The 19,605-nt window shown below is 46.8% G+C and overlaps 1 protein-coding gene across 5 annotated transcripts; it reads left to right on the top strand.

Moving 5' to 3' along the window:
* Positions 1-10,487: 10,487 nt before the first annotated feature.
* Positions 10,488-19,182, top strand: TMEM109 (transmembrane protein 109). Of its 5 annotated transcripts, XM_060159055.1 has the most exons (5): positions 10,677-10,817; positions 15,114-15,223; positions 16,006-16,250; positions 17,103-17,205; positions 17,625-19,182. In XM_060159055.1, exons 3-5 carry the CDS (start codon positions 16,014-16,016, stop codon positions 18,014-18,016), a joined length of 732 nt encoding a protein of 243 aa, XP_060015038.1. In that variant the 5' UTR covers positions 10,677-10,817; positions 15,114-15,223; positions 16,006-16,013; the 3' UTR covers positions 18,017-19,182. The 5 variants fall into 5 exon arrangements, with proteins under 5 accessions (XP_060015039.1, XP_060015037.1, XP_060015038.1 ...); XM_060159056.1 differs by lacking the exons at positions 10,677-10,817; positions 15,114-15,223 and adding an exon at positions 10,488-10,614; XM_060159054.1 differs by lacking the exon at positions 15,114-15,223 and having other exon boundaries at positions 10,660-10,817.
* The last annotated feature ends 423 nt before the right edge of the window (positions 19,183-19,605 follow it).

The following is a 19,605-nucleotide window of genomic DNA, read 5'->3' as shown; positions in this document are numbered from 1 at the left end:
CAGAATGCAATCGGGCAGGAAAGGGCGCGCCAGGAACTACTCGGCTATTTCCGGGCCCTCTCGGCTCGTTCCGTAAAGCGCTCCCAGGGGATAGGAAAGGAGCTCCGAAACTACATTTCCCATGATGCAGTGGGACTTTGAAGCCAATCAATTCAGCGACACCCTTTTGAGACCGGAGCTGGCGGGGACCGTGAGACCGTAGTCTTGCAAAATTTGGTGTATGCGAGAATTTTTAACGAACTTCTTAAAATGCATCTTCCTGGGGTCTACTTTAGAGAGTATGCGTTGTCAGTGCGTGCCCCACGTGATTCTCGGGCAAGTGTTTCTCGGAATACGCTTTGAAAGACCCAGTGAAGTAGGCGCAGGTGCAGATAGGTAGAGAAACTAACACTGGCCAAGAAACTGTTCTGGTCTTGCCTCTACTACCAATTTGCTGTGTGATTTTGGGCAAGTCCTCATCTTCTGCTCATCCACACTGGCCTTTTAAGTCCTCAAACTTACCCACTCTGGCTGGTTCCAGTTATGTTTGCCCAGAACACTTTCCTCAACTCCCTCTCTTCTTTCCCTCCCCTCCCATCCGCTCCAAAGTAAACTCAATCACACCTTAAATGGTACTTCCTCTGGAGCGTCTTTCTTGACCCCTGACTGAATTTTAGTCACGGTGCCCTGTAATTCTCCCCTGAGCCACTCTGGATAACTATAATCATTTAATTATTTAATTAGGTACAAGTATCTGTTTGCTGTCTGGGTTCTCCGCTAGGCCATAAAGTCCGTGATGGCAGAAACCATGATTGTTCCGGTCACTCTTGTTTCTCAGAGTCTAACACGGTGCCCAACACAGAGCAGGAACGTCATAACTATTGTTGGTTGAATAACAGGCTGCGTGACAGGTCAGGCATCGGAAGTACTTGGATGTGGTAGGAAATAAAATGGATCCGTTTAGAGCGGACCTTGAGCCTGAGGTGGTTAGACTTGATTGGGTTCACAGCCGGACAGCAGATCAGCTATGGAGTGATAACCACATTTCCAGAAGATTCCTCTGGAAGACATTAACTGGATGGGTTGGAGGGGGAGAGAGAAAGACTCAATAATTCATTTGTTGGACAAATCTATTGAGTATCCACTATGTGCTAGTCAGGCTCTGTACTTGATACTGGGGATAGCACTCTGAGCAAAACCAGAGGTGTCCCTGTGCTGGGGAGCTTATGGCTGTGACAGAAGATGGAGGAAATGGGGAGTCATTTCAAGGCTTCTGAGTTTCAAAACAAGCCCCTCAGGGAATAGAAAGGATTCGGGGCAATTGATTTTGGAGTAACTATTACAGGTGAGAACATGATCTCAGGTTCCTCCCCACTGCCCCCAGTCTCAATCTCCCCACAAAGGAGATAAAGATTACCTAAGGCTGGGAAGGAAAGAGGTGGGGGAATGGGCTGTATGCATAGCTGTCAGTGGGTTCTTGAGACTGGAACTCTATGCCCTGCTCCCCCAGGCCAAGGCTGCTGCTCCTTGGGAAGCAAAGGTACACATTGGTCAATAACCCAGAAGCTCCATATCCCAGGAAGATTTAGTTGCAACCTGTGTGGACAACTGACAGAGGATTAACCAGGACAATGTAGCTCAAACAACTAAGAGGATTAGGTGAATTCTTCCCCTCCACCCTTTGGCCCTATGTTAATTCTCCAAAAGGTGTGTACAACCTGTAAATCAAGGGTGGGAAGAACCCTGAACTGTCTAAGAGTGTTCCTACCACTCAGATGGAAAAGAGAGTTGAAAAGAAATTAACTTGTCATAAGAAAAAAAAAAAGTTATATTTCCTGCACCGGAAAATCCAAGTGACATGAGATTGGTAGTCCTACAAATCAAAAACGATCTCACAAGCAAATGTGAAGTTGCAACTGTGAGAAAGGCTGGAAGGTGTTGCCCAGGATGCTACCAGAGCCTGTTCTGGAAGAAAGAGACCCTTAGCCAAGGCAGGAAGTGATGAAGGTCCAGAGGAAGATGGATGTGTCTGAGAAACATCTGAAGGAAAGAAACAATCTGACATGGGGACAGACTGATTGCTACTCATGTGTAGTCTGTGTGCAACAAAGAATGTCACTTATCATCCAGTCCTATAAGGATTAAATCATTAGCCACTATAATCGCAGCCCTACAGTACACCCTGAAAGGAATTCAGGACAAAGAACAGGATGAGGCATGCTGTGCTTTGGAAAAATGCACAAAACAGGCCCTTAGATGTAACAGGAGAATTTTTATGACCTCAATTCTTGCATCTTCCTATACTTTAGAAAAGCACTAAAATCATGAACTGAAACGGACTTCCCTGGTGGTCCAGTGGTTAAGACTCCACGCTCCCAATGCAGGGGGCCTGGGTTCAATCCCTGGTCGGGGAACTAGATCCCACATGACGCAACTAAAGATCCCGCATGCCACAACTAAAGATCCCGCATGCCACAACAAAGATCCTGCACACGACATCCCCTGTGCTGCAACTAAGACCCAGTGCAGCCAAATTAATTAATTAATTAATTAAAATGAAATCCCAAACATTAAAAAAAAAAATCATGAACAGAGATACCTGTCCCTCGTGACTAGCAGTAACCTTCTACTGAGATGTTGGATTGTACATACTCCTTGGCCAAAATCACACATATACTGGCCTCTCTTCCTACCTCTTTGGAGCAGTTCCTCAGAGCTATTGGAGAGGCTGTCTCCCGGGCTCTAGTCCTCAGTAAGACAATGCATAAAACTCAACTCACAGCTCGTATGTTGTGCACTTTTTTGTCAGTTGAGTTTTGGTGACCATGAGGGGAGAAACCCAGAGCAGACTTCTCTCCTTTGTGTAAACTCTAGGATCCAGACCCTTGGTACCAGCAAGGGCCCCTTGCGCTCGTCCGCCTCCTTGGTGTGTCCAGATGAATTTATCTGAGTCTCTCCTAAGCTCAGATCTCTCATCCTGGTTGACAATCCTGAGTTTAATTCAGAGGTTGTTAAACCCCTTGGTATGAGGAGCGGGTTATCCTTCAACTTAGGTTCAAGAAGAGGTGCCTTATTCCCCAGTTGAGAGACACTGGGAAGATTTTGCTCAGTTGCTGAAAGACACTGACTGAGGAGTCTTTCAGTGCGATTGGACTGGGTGATTGGGTGGGAGGCTGACCTGATGTCCTTCCTCAAATCAGCTTCATAAACTTTAACAGGGTTTGTCAGAATAAAAGTGAAGATAGCATATGAGAGCTTTCAGCTCCAAAGATAAGAGACATAGCTCTTCCCAGCTGGTTTCAGCTTTCTCAGGCAACTGAGAAATTTATGGGAGAGGGGGAGGTTAGTCCTCATACTGTACCGCAACCCCATAGGGAAACCCACTCATTAATTTATGTTATTTTTTTTCCTATAGGTTTTTGGGGTCTTTTTTGTTCTTTGTTGTTCTTGTTGTTTTTATTTTTTTTAATTTTGGCCACACTTTCTAGCATGTGGGATCTTGGTTCCTTGACCAGGGATCGAACCCGTGGTTCCTTCAGTGGAAGCACGGAGTCTTAACCACTGGACCGCCAGGGAAGTCTCCCACTCATTAATTTAAAAAGTCACTCATCCAGGGATGCACACGTAAGGATTGGCCGTCCGGTGCTCCGAGCACCTGCGGGGGTTTTAGATTGCTAGAAGGAGAAACCGAGACAGGTAAAAGAGCTGAAATGACCCTAAGGTGACACCTTAGAGGAATTAAGCTTACAAACAGCACCTGGGCCCACCATACAGTTTTCTGTAGTAATTTTATCCTGACAAACCAACTTTAAAATGTGGGATAGAGTTTCCCAAAAGAAGAAAAGAGGAGCATCAAACAGCCAACCTCCAAGTAACACCCCAGTCAGGGTCATGTATTCACAGAACTTACACTTTTGCAAGTACTTACTTAATTGGGACCTAAAGGAAATCCCACCCTGAAATGGCCAAGATGGGGCTCTTTTAACATTCCAAAACTGGTTTTTGCATTGTTAGAGAAATCGGTTTGATAAAACATCTTTTCAAAATTCTGAACCTAACGGAACAAAAGTCCTTCTAGGAGGAGCTTGCATTTCTCTCCCTGTGCCTTTGAGATGTAAATGTTCTACCAGGGCTCTCAGGAACTCTCACCTATCTAGACCATCTCCAATTCCTGACACTGGAGACGAAAAAATGGAAAAGAGGCCTTTTTAAACTCAAGCAAGTAAACAACTTATTCTGTTATATAAACAAATGAGTTTTATATTGTAATATCCAATTCATGACTAAATTTTAAGTGAAGCTTTGAGATCTCTGGTTGTGTTGTCTACATGTTTGTGTGTATGTTATAGATATGATATGTTTCTACCTGCAGGTGATATTGCCAACATTAATTTGTAAATGAGTTCTATTTAATTGGTTTAAGTGAAATTAAGCACTTATATAAATTCTCAGAAATATAAATAAACTAACCCAAATGGATTTCAGGTTCATATGATCTGGGAAATATTCAGTATTAAATTAATATTTGGTATTAAGTTAGTTTAAGTTTGTTGGTTTAATTAATACTGGTGACTTGAGATGTCTTTAAAGTAATCAGCAGTAAGTGTAATATTTTTATTGTAGGTAGGTTTACTAAAAGTCAAATAAGATCTTATTATCTCTATTACAAAATTTGTCAGCAAGAAAAATAACTTGCCGTAGTAAGATTTTTACAAGTCAATTAAATGTAAATGAGATAAGAGTTTTTAGATGAACTCTTTAGGAAAAATTACGTTTTATCCTATGTCTTCTTAAAAATAGTTTTTCCAGGTTTTTGGTAACTTGAAACTTTAGAGTTTTGCTAAGTTAAGTTAAAGTTTATTGAATATCTAGAAGTTTATTGACTATCTAGATCCTTTACAAATAAAATAAGATACTGAAACAGTAACATAGGCTTCCCTCTACAGAGAAACTAATAATATTTAGAACTATTAATTGAGACTTTTTAAAATAAGAAAGCACATGTTTTTAGAAATTATAAATAGAGTTAATAAGTTTGCCATTCTACAGAATGCTAATTAAGAGACAGTTCATAATTGCTTACCTCTTAGCTTTTACTAGAAATTAAGGTTTTTAAAGGTTAAAGAACGTAATTAAAATATATAATTAAAACTTCCAAAAATTAATAAGGAAAATATATTTGTGTGCAAAGGAAAAAGAAGGTTTAGGGAATGGAAATGAATTTTGTTAAGGGAAAAGTAAGTAATTTTGTCCTAAAAAGAAGTGAGAGAGAGAGAGAGAGAGAGAGAGAGAGAGAGAGAGAGAGAGAGAAAGGGAAAGCATAGGACAAAATCTGAAGGTATAAAAGAAAGTTATAGAAGGTTATCTAGGAAAAGAGTTTTGTATGTGATAAGGACTGGTGAAGACTGGAATGAATTTAATTGGTTGAATGAGTTTTAATATTAAAAATAAGCTGGTACAAAATTAGAATTTGGTTTTCTCTCTCTGTTAAGAGGGGCAAAGTTTTCTTGGAATATTGATCTGCTTCCGATAGCAGAATGTAAACTTTCTCTACCTTTTAAACAATTTGTTGCAACTTTTTGTATTTGCCTTTGAAATCTTCTATTGTTACTTGATTAAGTGAATAAATATTGTTTCACAGTGACCGATGATCCTATTTGACCAAGTGTTTTGAAATCTTTTGATATCTTTGACAAACTTCCGTGCGAGCATCATGAGGGATGTTACCAGGGAACTCCCAAAGTTCTTTTGACTTCTAGCTAACTTTGGGATACTTCAGAGAATACTAAAACATCTCAAAGAAAGATATTAAACTAATATCTAACATACTATTTCGTATGCTTTGTTTTTTTTTAATTTTTTAATTTAATTTTATTTTTATACAGCAGGTTCTTATTAGTTATCTATTTTATGCATATTAGTGTATATATGTCAATCCCAACTACTTGGTATGTTAAATTACAGGGGAAGCATTGTCAACCTTCTTAGCTTATAGTTTATGGGTAATTGTTATTAACATAAATGTTCTAGAAATTATATGAAATTTCTAAAATTTGAATGTAGATATAATGTTACATTATAACATTAATAATTTTATCAGTCATAATATGTTATCAGTCATAATTCTAGTTATTATTTCAATATTCTATGTCACAAAAATAACTAAATTTCTCTGACAATTGCATCGTAATCAGGTCTTTAACTATGCCTTTTAAAGTCTCTTGTCATTTATAGATAATTACTGTTTTGCTCTGATGCTTTTGCAAAAATGCTTCATTTTCAAGAAGATTCATAGAAAGGACTTTCTGATAAGTACAGGGTTCTGATAACTTTCAGATTATACTGCTGAATTGGGTAAGAAAGTAAAGAATCCGAATGGAAAATCTCATGGCTTCATAAAACTATGAAGTATCAAGATCAACAAGCGTGACTTTTTGTCTGAAATATTATTGACTTTTAATCTTTGTTTTCCAGATATACGCAAACCTTTCCCCTTAAGCTGTGACTTACAGCAATTTGGTAAATTATACCTTTGTAAGCAGAACTGAAACATTTATCTTTTCTCTCTACCTGATCCCTCCAGAATTTGGAAACTCTTAGTATTCTTATTTTCATGGCAATATGGTTATTTGCATAAGTTCAATAAGAATCTACTCTCCTTATAACAGCACACAATTGGAAACATTCATTATACTATCAAGGCTTTGATTGGAATGTCATAATAGAGAGAGATGTGCATAGGCTCAGATATGACCAGACAGTTTTAAGGAACTAAGATTGACTTTATGGGGCCATAAATCCGTTGAAAAAACAGTCTGGTATCTTGTATACAGGGTCCCCAACAGCCTTATCAGGTGAATAAAGAAAGCCACTTCCTGGCAGATGCAAGGACCTCAAGATATTTTGTACCTCAAGAAGAAAGAGATTCACCCAAATTTATAGGTATTCCAAACAGAATCTGATGGCAAGTCCTTGGCATGTCTTTCCTGGCCTTGAGAGGACTTTTAAAGTTCAAATCTGAGATTCCTTATGAAAAGTTCCAACAAAGCCAATTTAAAAGAGCATATATGATCAATTATGTAAATAATCAGGCCAAGTTTATTGAAACCACACTCATTTTGCAAGCAAATTAGTCTTAATTTGGCTATATTTGGTAGAGATGAAGGTGGTTTTGGAGATAAGAATTATGTTTCAGTAATACCTTTGCGGATATTAAGTTCTAGTGCTGTTAGCGGTCTTTGAGTTTCGGTATTTACTGCCGAAGACTCACTTCCTAGATGGCTCCTTTCTACTAAGTTGCATTATTGTAAGGTTTAATTGAACTTTTAAAAGGACATTCTAATCTTGTTTCTGAAGCTTACCCTAGTTATGTTTGGATGAAGATCAGATGCCCCATGACCTGCAACCAGGAGATTGTGCATACTGGAAAAGACATTATTTAAAGAATTCTCTCCAACCTAGATGAAAGGATCCTTATCAGGTACTCTTAACTAGCTCATGTGCAGTGAAACTGAAGGGAATTGACTCTTGGATTCATCTCCCACTTTAAAAAGGGCCTCTGGGGGCTTCCCTGGTGGCGCAGTGGTTGAGGGTCCGCCTGCCGATGCAGGGGACACGGGTTCGTGCCCCGGTCCGGGAAGATCCCACATGCCTCAGAGAAGCTAGGCCTGTGAGCCATGGCCGCTGAGCCTGCGCGTCCGGAGCCTGTGCTCCGCAACGGGAGAGGCCACAACGGTGAGAGGCCCGCGTACCAGAAAAAAAACCCAAAAAAACAAAAGGGCCTCTGTACCAGACTGGTCTATAGAGAGGACTGCTGACCTCAACATCAACTTAAAACGACACTCAGAGGAGAAACTACACCCGCACCAGGAAAAAAAGACAACACCAGAAGTAGACAGCTATTCCAAGATGCTGGGCCTGATCAATTACAGTGTTTTCTTGGTTTCTACAACCGGTACATAACTCCTAGGCAGAGTTTAAAAATCAATCTAATTGTTGGGTTTATGGTCAATTACCTGTGTCCAGTACTTCTGGTTTACCTTGGTGGATTTCTCCACTCCAAGGCTCTGATTGAATGGCCCTTAGGAAATTTTTTCTAGAAGAAAGAAGTTATAGTTCCGTTCAGGCCACTCTTGATATTACTAGATGAGACCCCCTCACTTGGCCAATCAATCATACCTGCTCTGACCCTGGCCATAAAATACAAATTTTTTTTAAAGGTTACTCACTCAAGCTCAATTGGAAAAATGAGCTAAATTTCAGTCAAAAACCATAACCACCTGCTTATTGGGAGAGACTGTCCCTCAATTATGGGATGGATTTTTATGGTTAACACCAGGCTACAGTCGTTTAAATTTAAAAGCCCCCTTATGTTGGGAACAATTAAATTATACTAAGGATAATAAGATTAATAACATTGGGAAATTGGGCTGAGTACCTTATGAACAATGCCAATTTATCATTACCCTTAAATATAGTGACTGGTATGACCAGGGGCTGCACCTAATGAAAGTTCTTAGTTTAAATTCCTACTTCAGACTTTATTAATGCTGCTAGCTATACTACTTGTACTCTGCTTATTCTACAAGATTGTTATTTCTTGTATTACCCAACGTGTAATTGAGCCTCCAACAAAAATAATGATGGCTAAGCAACTTGAAACAGTTGACCAAATATATAGTTGTATAAAAAATTAAAATGATGGTAACAGTGTAACTCTAGATACGGGAAGAAGCAACAAGAGAGAATCATTTCCTGAACCATAACAGACTAGTAATACAGGTGGTTCAGATACTTCTATGGCTACAATTAACAGGGTCTAGTCCAGTAATTTCACATTAGGCGGCATATCCACGAAATCCTCGCCTGACCTAGAAATAAGCCTTACTGGCCCCATGGGACAAATTGGTTATGAAATGCCTCCCAAACCTTGGTTAAATTTATGACCACAGGGGGGCACTGTAAAACAAGGAATGCCACTCACCATCCAGTTCCACAAGGCTACTAGGGACTAGTAGTAGCTGCTAGTAGGGACTAGCTGCTGTACTTGCTGACCTACAGTACACCCTGAAAGGAATTCAGGGTGAAGGACAGGATGATCCAATCTGTGCTTTGAGAAAACAGGCCCTTAGATAGTTAAATATGACAGGAAGATTTTTTATGAACCCAAACTCTTGCATCTTCCCATACTTAGAAAAGCCCTAAAATCATGAACTGAGATACCTGTTCCTCATGGCTAGCAGTAACCTTCTGCTGAGACATATGCTGGATCGCACATACCATTTAGCCAAAGTCACAGATATACTGGCCTCTCCCACTACCTCTTGGGGTCAGTTCCTCAGAGCTATCGAAGGCTGAATTAGATAGCTGGTTCAGGGAGGGAGGGGAAAAAAAGCTCTATTTTAGAGTGTTGAGTTTCAGGAACTGTTTTAACATCAAAGGGGAGCCTGCCTATGGCAACCAATGTGATAGAAGCATTTGGACAGCTACTTGGATGTTTTTAAAAACATGTTCACCCCCCTTACTTCATTGAATCGCCACACCTACTGTGCATTGAAGAGGTATTTTTAGGACCTTCTAGTACTTTATACAGTTAAAAAACAAAATTCAACCCAGTAAATTTCAAAGATCTAATTAGCTATAAAAGATTCATGAATCAGGCAGCATGCCATCTCTCCAAAGGGCTACAGTAAGGGAAGGGTTTTTAAAGGCAGGACATGGAAGTCATAAACAGAAAAAAGGAGATTATTTTAGGCATAGGTAACCTATCCATGGGGAATGAAAGGCGTCTATATAGCAGATTATCTCATTTTCCTTTGGGGGCAAGAGAAAGCCCATGTGACAGATTGCCTCATTGGTGCTGACCAAAAAATTCCTGACCGACTAGTTAAGACTACATTTCTGGGGGAGGTTGAAAGTTCAGCTAGGTCAGGTATTAATCCCCGGTTTGGGGGCTTGTCCTAGCAATGTGACTCCATTTCGAGCCTATAGTTTTCTTTCTAACAATAGCAAAGTTGAAACAAGGAGATCCAGAGAGATGAAGTGACCTGCTAGAATCACAAAGCAGACCAAAGATCACTTCATTCCAAATCCCCTGGCGTTCCCCCTCATAATGCTGCCTTTATATATATATATATATATATATATATATATATATATATATATATATATATATATATATATATAGAAATGGGTCTGGGAGTAGGTTCCCTTCCCTTTCTAAAATTCGGAGAACATTTAGCAGCCATCTGCAGAGTTTGGGTGTGGAAATGCTCTCAGAAGGAAAGGATGCATTTTCCCGGTTGTGCGCCTCTTACTGCTCCTCTAACACCCTTTCCCTTTGTGCTTTTTTAGCGCGAAAAGTTTCTCAAAAGACCAGGTGCTCTGAGGCGCCTCTAGAACTACATTTCCCACAATGCCCCAGGAGGCACCACGTAGCTGGAGAACTACATTCCCCGAAATGCCAAGGGGCCTTTTAGAGGCGGATAAGCTTCCACTCCAAATCCAAAGATCCAGTTTATCCACGCTATAGCCCAGATATAGTCACCTCTTTCCCCTTTCCTGCCAGACACTTCCGTTCCCAGCTCGAACTTCCGACCCCATTCTTCTCTCCGTGGGAATGCTTGGGAAAAAAAGGTAATCAGAGGGTAGGGCGCATGCGCTGACCGGCACCAGGTTTGGGCTGTGAGGGAGGCCTGCGGGTCCGTGGGCGCATCCCGCCTCGCGCGTGCGCAGACGATAAACCAACGCCCCAGTATTGAGGCGCGGCTTTAGTGGCGCGGTTTTAGTGGCGCGTTTTAGTGAAGTTGCACGTGAAGAACAGCTGTGGCCGGAGCCCGGTGAGTGCGACCCGAGACCGGGGCTCCGGGGCTGTACCCGGGACTGGGTTGCGGCGGCGGCCGCTACAGGCGGGACCAGGGCGGAGCCGCGAGGCCTGGCGAGCACCAGTAGAGAGGGCTCCGACGTCGCGCGGCGGGGAGATTAACTGGGGACTCGGATCCTCGTTGCTATGCAACAGGGGGCGTTGTTAGTAGGTAACAGGGGAGGCGCGTGTTTCCGGGGAGAAGAGTTCCCAGCGCTGCGCCGAGGTCCGGTCAAGGCCGGGTGGTTGTCAGGCTGGGGGACGAGGCCAGCGCTGAGCCCCTCGCCCCCGACTCCCGCCCACGGCCCAGCCTCCCGCGGCCCCGCTCCGAGCCCTTCGGGATACCCCGAACCCCTGGGCCGCGCCGCATCCCTTGCCGGTGACGCCACCCAGCAAGCTTGGCAGGGGACACGCGGTTCGAAATAGCACATGCACGCCACTGACACCCTGTCTCGGGGAGGCTGGGTCCTGGGGAAGGCGTCGTGCGCCTGGGAGGCTGCCCCTTTGCCCGTCGCCCGGCCCCCAAACAGTTGCTGGGCAGCAGCAGCTGTCAGGGGTTTAGCGGGGGGCTGCCCCCACCTGCTGGGACGCTGACTTCATTCTTCTCAGGGGCAGCTTCACCCGGTCTAGCAGCTTCCTTTCCACGCAGCTGTGCTTTTCGGGTGGCCGCTGCATATTTGGATAAACTTTAAAATAACCTCCTCTCCGCACCTCTCCATGGCTCTCCATTGCCACCCTCACCGCTTCTTGGCGGGCTTCTAATACTCATTTAACAAGCATTTATTAGTCATTGTTCTGTGCTAGGCGCTGGAGATTCCAAGAAAAGTTAAGCCTGACGAGGAGGTGCTCAAAGTCTAATGGGGGAGCCAGGCATAGAAACTGGTAAATGATGCTACAATGCAGTGAGTGGTATATTGGCAATTTGTGTACTGCAACGTTCCTATAGATGTTTACAGTTTACAAAGTTCTTGCAGAAACGTGTTAACTCCTTGCGGTAACTCTTAACCTTGCTTAACCCCATTTTACATTTGAGGAGACTGAAACTCAGACAGGTTAAGTGATAAGACAGAAGGTAGTGGCTTTTAGTGTGTGGCAGAATTGAGCTTGGGACAGAAGGAAGTCTAGAGTCCTCGGCCCAATGCTGCACTCTGGGGGCTTTGCCCAAAGTAGACTCTTCCCTGTGCTGCGGACCATTTGTGGCAGCTGTCCCGTTATGCATCAGAAATCCCCGGGGAGCTCCAAAAACAAAAGCCTGAGCCCGTCTCTGGGGAGGGTCGGAGTAAGGAAGCCCCGGGGTGGGGTGGGGCAGACCCTCTAGCTTAAACCGGCTCAGGCCCTTCTGATGGGCAACCGGAGTCGAGAACCGCTGCTCCAAAGGGGCAAGTTCCTCAATGATGGGGAAATCAGAGCCGGCAGAGGGTACTAAGTCAGCTGCCCCTCCTGCCACGTCGTGATTCATAGCGCAAGAGGAAGCTACCGGAGGAAGGAGCCTTGGCAGGGGGAGTGGGGACCGCCCCCCACCCCGCCCTCTTAGCAAACCACAGCTAAACACATGTGGCTCCTCACTACCATAGTTCAGTTTCCCCGGCTCAGCCCGTCCCTTCCTGAGCCCCGTTGCAGCTGCCTGAACAAAAGTGGCAGGTCTAGTCCCAATTTTTTGCCGTCCTCATACGTCTCGCTGTAGAGCCGTGGCGTGTGAGCCCAGCACGTGGGTCATCTTCTGGTGGGTGGCCTCCTCGTGGGAGTCTGGATGGTTAGTCCTCTAACTTTGTGATTGTTGATTTGGGGGCAGGACTTGAAGCACCTTGAGGGCAGGGGCCATGTCTTACTGAGGCAGAGTGGAGGTGTGGAAGGAGCGAAAGGGCAAGGTTTAGATCCTGGGTTCTGGAGTCAAGTCCCAGTCCCGATGCGTGTACTTTAACAAGTCACTTGATCTCTCCAAGCCATTGTTTTCTGAGTAAAACGTGGAGAGTAGCAGTATCTTATACGATTCTTAGAGGAGTTAAATGAGGTGGTGAAAGAACAAGCACTTTGTAAATTATAAAGCAACACACACACTATACACACCACACACACTATACACACCACACACACACAGTTTGTTGTGGTTGTTGAGTGCCTGCTATTTTTCTGAGGTCAGGCATTGCAGGAGGTGAAGACGTTTAAGACATCCTTCCTCTCAGAGCTCAAGACTGCTTCGGCTCCTGACTACCATGGCTTCTCTTTGTTAAAAGTATTTGATCGGGGCTTCCCTGGTGGCACAGTGGTTGAGAGTCTGCCTGCCGATGCAGGGGACACGGGTTCGTGCCCTGGTCCAGGAGGATCCCACATGCCGCGGAGCGGCTGGGCCCGTGAGCCATGGCCGCTGAGCCTGCGCGTCCGGAGGCTGTGCTTCGCAACGGGAGAGGCCACAACAGTGAGAGGCCCGCGTACCGCAAAAAAAAAAAAAAAAAAAAAAAAAGTATTTGATCGGGCTGAAGTGAGGAGGCGTAATGGCGGTGGGTTAGGCTCTTGCTAAAGAATGAGAAAGATGTTGTAAAGCAGAAACTAACACACCATTGTAAAGCAATTATACTCCAATAAAAATGTTAAAAAAAAAGAAATGAGAAAGAATCCTGTTAAAGAAAACAATTGGATGAAAGGGACGAACCAGTAATCTGCTCTCTTATCTGCAAAGGGCACTCTCCAGAATCCTGTTAGATTTGGTTTCCGGTGCCCTTTGGAAGGTCAGCTGGCATTGCCATGCCAGCCTCCCCGTGGAGAGTTTATTTCAAGGTCCCCCAGCTCCCCTCGACTGGAGCAAACGGCCGCCTGAAAGTCGAGGCTGGCAAAGAATGCAGAAGTCTGCCAAGGGGGCAGCAGCTCATGTCACCCTGACCTTCCAGAAAGGAGGACACGACATCTGATCCCTCCTGGTGGAGGTCCTTGGATATAGAATCCAACCCAATATAGCAACCCTGCTCTTTATGTCCCCAGTGTGGTCATGACCCAGATAGACCAGGAAGTGACCCATGCTTTCCTCGTCTCTGACCCCTGGCAGGCAGGAACCATCTGGTTCTCGACTTGTGCCAAAAGGAGGAGAAGGCTTCCCAGCCTGAGGTCGCTCCCTGTGAACTGCATGTTCTGCAGCCCTGCTTTACCTACAGGCCTCAGGAGGGACTTAGAGCAGCTGTTTCTGGGCCAGAAAGTGCCCCGAGTGTGATATTTTTATAACCCCTTCTTGGACCCTGCTCCTTCCCACTAAACAAGAATGGGAACATCTTCTCTTCGCTCTCCTCCATCCTGATGGCTCCAGATTTCTGGCTGACTCCCGTAGTGCCCTGGTAACTACAAAAACTTCAAACACCTGGCTGCTCCTACCTCAGCGACATGGCTTAGCCTCTCCGCTCATCAGGTCTGAATCACAGAAACACCCTGGAACTGCAGGTTCATCTCTGAGCCTGGAAAAGAATGGGATTTGCTGGTGCCATTTGACTTTTCTCAAGCGTGGTGGCAAATAGAAGTTGGAACTGAAAACGTTTTTCTTGGCCAAATCCAGCGTACTTCAATGAGTCGATACTTGCTCGGTCTTAATTTGCCTACAGTATCACATTACAGATGAGATCAGAGCACAGAGTGGTTAAGTGAATTGTCACCAGTAATTCATGGAGTGGATTGGTAGATGTCAAGTCTGTTTTAGCTCATGAATAATCTATTGTAGGACTTTCCAAGTCGCTTCTGAGACTGAAGTTGGAGAGGATACAACGCAGGGCTGTGTGTGAGCGGGTCTGATGTCAGATGCACCTGGATTCAAATCCTGGCTCTCCCGCTTACTACTTATCCTCCCTCAGTTTCTTCATCAGGAAAATGGGGGATAAGAACAACACCTAACTGATGGGTTGTTGTGAGGATTAAATGAGATAGGTGACGCATGGTTAAATTGTTGTTAATAATAATAATATCTTTCCGTAAAAGTTGTGCTTTAACTTCTTGCCTACGTTGGGGGCTGGGGAGTTGAGGTCATCTCTGTATCAGTGGGTCTCAACTTTGCACAGTGGAATCCCCTGGGGCGCTTTTGCAGGTCAAAGCCCAGGCCACACCCAGATGGTGACATCAGAAGCTCGGGGCTTGGGGCAGAGGTATCAGAACTTTGTGAAGCTTCCAGGTGATTCCAATGAGCAACCACCTTCACTTCTGCGTTTTGGAAGCGGAAGCTTGGGTTTAACTCCTGGCCTTTGTCCTTGGGTAAATGCTGAATTCCTAAGTCTCAGTTTCTTCTCCTCTCTCCCCTTAGCGAGGAGGATAACGCCCACCTCACATGATGGTCCTGCAGAGCAAATGACCTATGTGCAGTGGGTTCTTATTTGAGCACCTGAGCCCTTTTCTTTACATCGTTATATAGCGGTAATCCTATTCGAGTGCTATGTTTTAAGGTTTTTTTAAAATATAAATATCAGCTTTATCTTAAGTAGATTATAACCTCCTTGAGGACAAAGCTGTATAGTCTTTTTCTTTTTAATAAATTTATTTATTTGTTTGTTTTTATTTTTGGCTGCATTTGGGTCTTCGTTGCTGCGCATGGGCTTTCTCTAGTTACGGTGAGCGGGGCTACTCTTTGTTGCGGTGCCAGGGCTTCTCATTGTTGTGGCTTCTCTTGTTGCAGAGCACGGGCTCTAGGCGCATGGGCTTCAGGCTTCACAACAGTGGTTGTGGCTCGTGGGCTCTAGAGCACAGGCTCAGTAGTTGTAGCACACGGGCTTAGTTGCTCTGCAGCATGTGGGATCTTCCTGGGCCAGGCATGGAACCCGTGTCCCCTGCATTGGCAGGTGGATTCTTAACCACTGCGCCGCCAGGAAAGCGCAAAGCCATATAGTCTTATAATTTTTTTTTTTTATACCCAAAGCACCTAAGACACAAAGGCAGGCCTTCGGGGTTTTAGAACTGGAATAAGCCTTAGAGAGATCTTCTCATCCACCTTAAGGCATTGACTGATACTTGCTGGCTAGTTAATATGCAAGTGGTGTACGAGAGGAACCCATGAATGAGATGGTTGTGCCCATCTGAGTTCTGCCTTTGTCAGCTAACAGGGAGGGGCGGTGGGGGGTGCTGGGGCCCGTCATGCTTGGGACAGTGGGTTTCTCGGCCGGTTCGGGCCCTCCGCTCACCCCATGCTTCTTCTCTGGCAGACCCAGCCATGGCAGGCTCAGGCAGCAGTTCACCACGGGGCAAGCATCTGTTCAAAGTCGTCCTGATGTTCCTAGCGGCCCTCGTCCTCCTCCACTCAGCGTCATCCCAGTCCCATCGAGACTTCGTGCCACCAGGCCAGCAGAAGAGGGAGGCCCCAGTTGATCTCCTGAGCCAGATAGGTCGATCTGTGCGGGGAACCTTGGATGCCTGGATTGGGCCAGAAACCACACACCTAGTTTCCGAGGTAAGGAAGGTGTTCCCTGCTGTGGCTACGCGCACTGAGGACAGAGGAGCCGTTGTTCGTGGAGAGAGCCCCCAGTTCCACAGAATGAAGCCAGACAGCCCCGGCCTTTTGCACTCTCATTGTTTCATTCCTACCCCAGGGCCTTTAGCTCCACCCCCATCTTTGCCTTATTCCTGCCCTTTCTTGCCAGAAAGGCTGGGAAATGAGCCATCTTTATCAACCTACGTCACCGGTGACTATAGAGTCTGGCTTTGGTCTAAATCTGACCTAGAGGCTTAAATTGGCAAAATATCAAGACCTGAGTTCATTCTTTCACCTTCAGAGGTGGCGGTGAGGATGACTCGGGGTTCTTAGGCAGGGCTGTCTCTTCTGCCTGATGGTGTCCCAAGCCTGCTGGTGCATACTTCTGATAGGTCGTCCTAAACGGCTGAAACAATCATTTATAAAATGCATAATATAGAAGAGCTGATTGACTTCTTTTTCACTGAAACATCCTAGCCCTCCACTGCTGTTACTTCACACACCTTCATGATTCCCTGGGAGGCTAGGAGGACCCCAGTTTTACAGGGTGACTACTTCAGGGATTGGATGGTCACCCCCACATGCCCACGTTCACCCACTACTACCGCCAAAGTATTCCAGCACATCAGTTGAATTAGGGCCCAAGTGTCCTGGGTTCCAGTTCAGACAGGAAGGAGAAATGGCCCACCGTCCATCCCCATGCACTGGACGGTGGCTGTGGAAGGGACCCCTGAGAGGCAGGTGGAGATGTTCGTGGGCAGCGGTGGTGAGACTCAGAAGAGAAGAGCATCAGTAATCACGGACTCAACTCATGCTCTGCTCTTCCCACAGACCTTGGCTCAGGTGATGTGGGCGGTCTCATCGGCCATCTCTGTGGCCTTCTTCACGCTGTCTGGGGTTGCCGCACAGCTGCTGAATGCCTTGGGGCTGGAAGGTGAGTGGCAGAGAATGGTTAGGTCAGCTGGAGCTTAGCCTGTCCCTTCCTGTTTGTGGGAATTTATCTTTTCAGGGTCTAGACTTTTCCCCGGCTGCTCAGCATCTCCCAGGTCTCCCCAGAGACGAGCATAAGAGCAGGCTGCTAACGGCCGCCTCGTGCTAAGCCATAACATCTCATCTAACTGTCACCCACAGCCCAGAGCATTACTCCCATTTCATAGATGCAGCAGACTCAACCAGGGGAAGTAGTCTACCCACAGTCAGCTGGGACCGGAGCTGAGATTTAAGCTCCACGACCCCGTGGGAAAGGAGTTTTCCTTGGCGAGGGGGTTTGGCTCCTCCCGCTTTTGGTTCTTGACCAAACCTCTCCTTTCGCGGCACCAGGTGGGCTGATTCTGTGACTCTCTCCCCTTCCAGGAGATCACCTCACCCAGGGCCTGAAGCTCAGCCCCGGCCAAGTCCAGACCTTCCTGCTGTGGGGAGCGGGGGCCCTGGTTGCCTATTGGCTGCTGTCCCTGCTCCTCGGCTTGGTCTTGGCCTTGCTGGGGCGGATCCTGTGGGGCCTGAAGCTTGCCCTCTTCCTGGCCGCTTTTGTGGCCCTGGTGAGGTCAGTGCCCGACCCTTCCACCCGGGCCTTGCTGCTCCTGGCCTTGCTGACGCTCTACGCCCTGCTGAGCCGGCTCACTGGCACCCGGGCCTCGGGGGCCCAGCTGGAGGCCAAGGTGCGGGGGCTGGAGCGCCAGGTGGAAGAGCTGCGCTGGCGGCAGAGGCGAGCGGCCAAGGGGCCCCGGAGCGTGGAGGAGGAGTGAGAAGGACGCCGGACGCTGCCACCTTCGTCATACCAAAGAGCCGAGCTGCTTCTGGGTCGCACAGCCCTCCTCCCAGCCCCCTGCCCCTTTCTTGCTCTGTCTCCGAATGCTGTCTCTGCACCAGCCCCCTTAGCCGAGAGCGAGAGAAAGACCACCCCCCCACTGGTCCTCAGGGGCCTTGTCCTCTGTGGTTCTCTGTCTGGGGTTGGTTCTCCTCACCCTTTCTCTGCTCCCCCCTGTCTCAGCCAGGGGAAGGTGGAGGGCCTCCCGCCAGCTTCTGCACCTCCTCTCGGCAGACACCTCTGATCACTGCCAGGGGCCTCCTGTGACTCAGCGGCTGCCTTGCCTCCCTCCGACGCTCTTGCTCTCCTGTCCTTCTCTAGCTCCTCCCCTGCCAAATCCCCAGCTTCCTTCCTGCTTGTCTTCTCCTTCTAGCCCTGTACTCCAACCAAACCACAGTCCCTCAGGGCATGCTCCTGTCCCCTTCATTGCCCAGCGTGGGGAAGAGGCAGGGCATTTGGGGCCTGAGGGGAAGGGAAGTGGGCCGGGATGTACATTGAATCTGTTACAAGTGCCTTAATCCGAGCCAGCAGGGCCCTCTGCTTGCCCGCTGCCGTACTGTATGTAGGAAACTGCCCTGTAGCTGCTTTGTGTCAAGAGGAAAGTGGTTCCTCTCAGAATCTTGATTTCCCTTCAGCCAGAGCAAAAGATGACTGCTTCGTAGGCTCGTGCCTGCAAGTAGGACCCTGCGGTGGCCATGAGATCCCCTGTGGGGATTTCAGAGACCCTGAAGGAGGAAGGAGGGTTCATCTCCCTGTCTGCACAGCTCCGGGCGGTTCTCCATCTCTCTCTCCATCACTGCCACCAGGGAGTCCGCTGATGAGTCGCCTAGGAGGAGCGCAGAGCAGACAGCAGAGATGCGCCTCACAGCCCCTTCCCTTCTCGTGCTCTGCGGCTGCACCCTTCCCACCAGGGCGCTCACGCTTCCTTCGAGGCTTTGGTGGAGGTGGGTGGCCTCCTCTGCCAGGCCCCACATGTGATGTGAAGAGTAGAGAAATGCCCAGTTCTTACTGTTGAGGTTGGAGATGGAATCACAGCTGCAGTGAAATATATTTTTATCAGCGCTTGGTTGGTTTTAAATAAAGTGCACGCTATTTTATTATCTAGTTCCGGATCAGATGTATTTGCTCAAAGTCTGGCTTGCTTTGAGTGCCTTCTCTCCAGCTAAACCCATTTCTGTGGAGCTGCTCAGCTTTCACGACTTCTCCCTGCAGGTGTCAGGTAGTGTGAAGCCGGGAGAAAGGAAGGGAGTGCGGGAGAAAGGAAAGGAGTGCGAAAGAAGGCTGGTACCAGTCACCCTTCCCTCCAGGGGTGTGAGGAATGAGGAGGGCACGCGCCCCCATTACCAAACTTCCAGGACTGACCAGCTCTGTGGCAATAGTGTTCTTGTGGGGGAGGGGGAGGAGGGTACCCCGTCCAGCCCTGTGTGCAGGAGTGGCGAAGGCTGGCCCCCAGCCAGAGAGAGGCTTGCCTGCCCTCCCTGCTTCCCCGCCAGACAGGAGTTCTGCGCCGCGGTTCTCAACCCGGTG

Source organism: Lagenorhynchus albirostris, chromosome 9 (assembly GCF_949774975.1).
Source record: "Lagenorhynchus albirostris chromosome 9, mLagAlb1.1, whole genome shotgun sequence".
Lineage (NCBI taxonomy): Eukaryota > Metazoa > Chordata > Mammalia > Artiodactyla > Delphinidae > Lagenorhynchus > Lagenorhynchus albirostris.
The sequence above is the reverse complement of the archived record's forward strand: the minus strand, read 5'-3'. Positions and strand labels throughout refer to the sequence as shown.

Bases quoted from the DNA above. Each gene is read 5' to 3' on its own strand.
- TMEM109 (XM_060159053.1), top strand. From the start codon at position 10,988: ATGCAACAGGGGGCGTTGTTAGTAG. The intron at 16,251-17,102 runs GTAAGGAAGGTG...CTCTTCCCACAG, and splicing joins CCACACACCTAGTTTCCGAG to ACCTTGGCTCAGGTGATGTG. The intron at 17,206-17,624 runs GTGAGTGGCAGA...CTCCCCTTCCAG, and splicing joins GAATGCCTTGGGGCTGGAAG to GAGATCACCTCACCCAGGGC.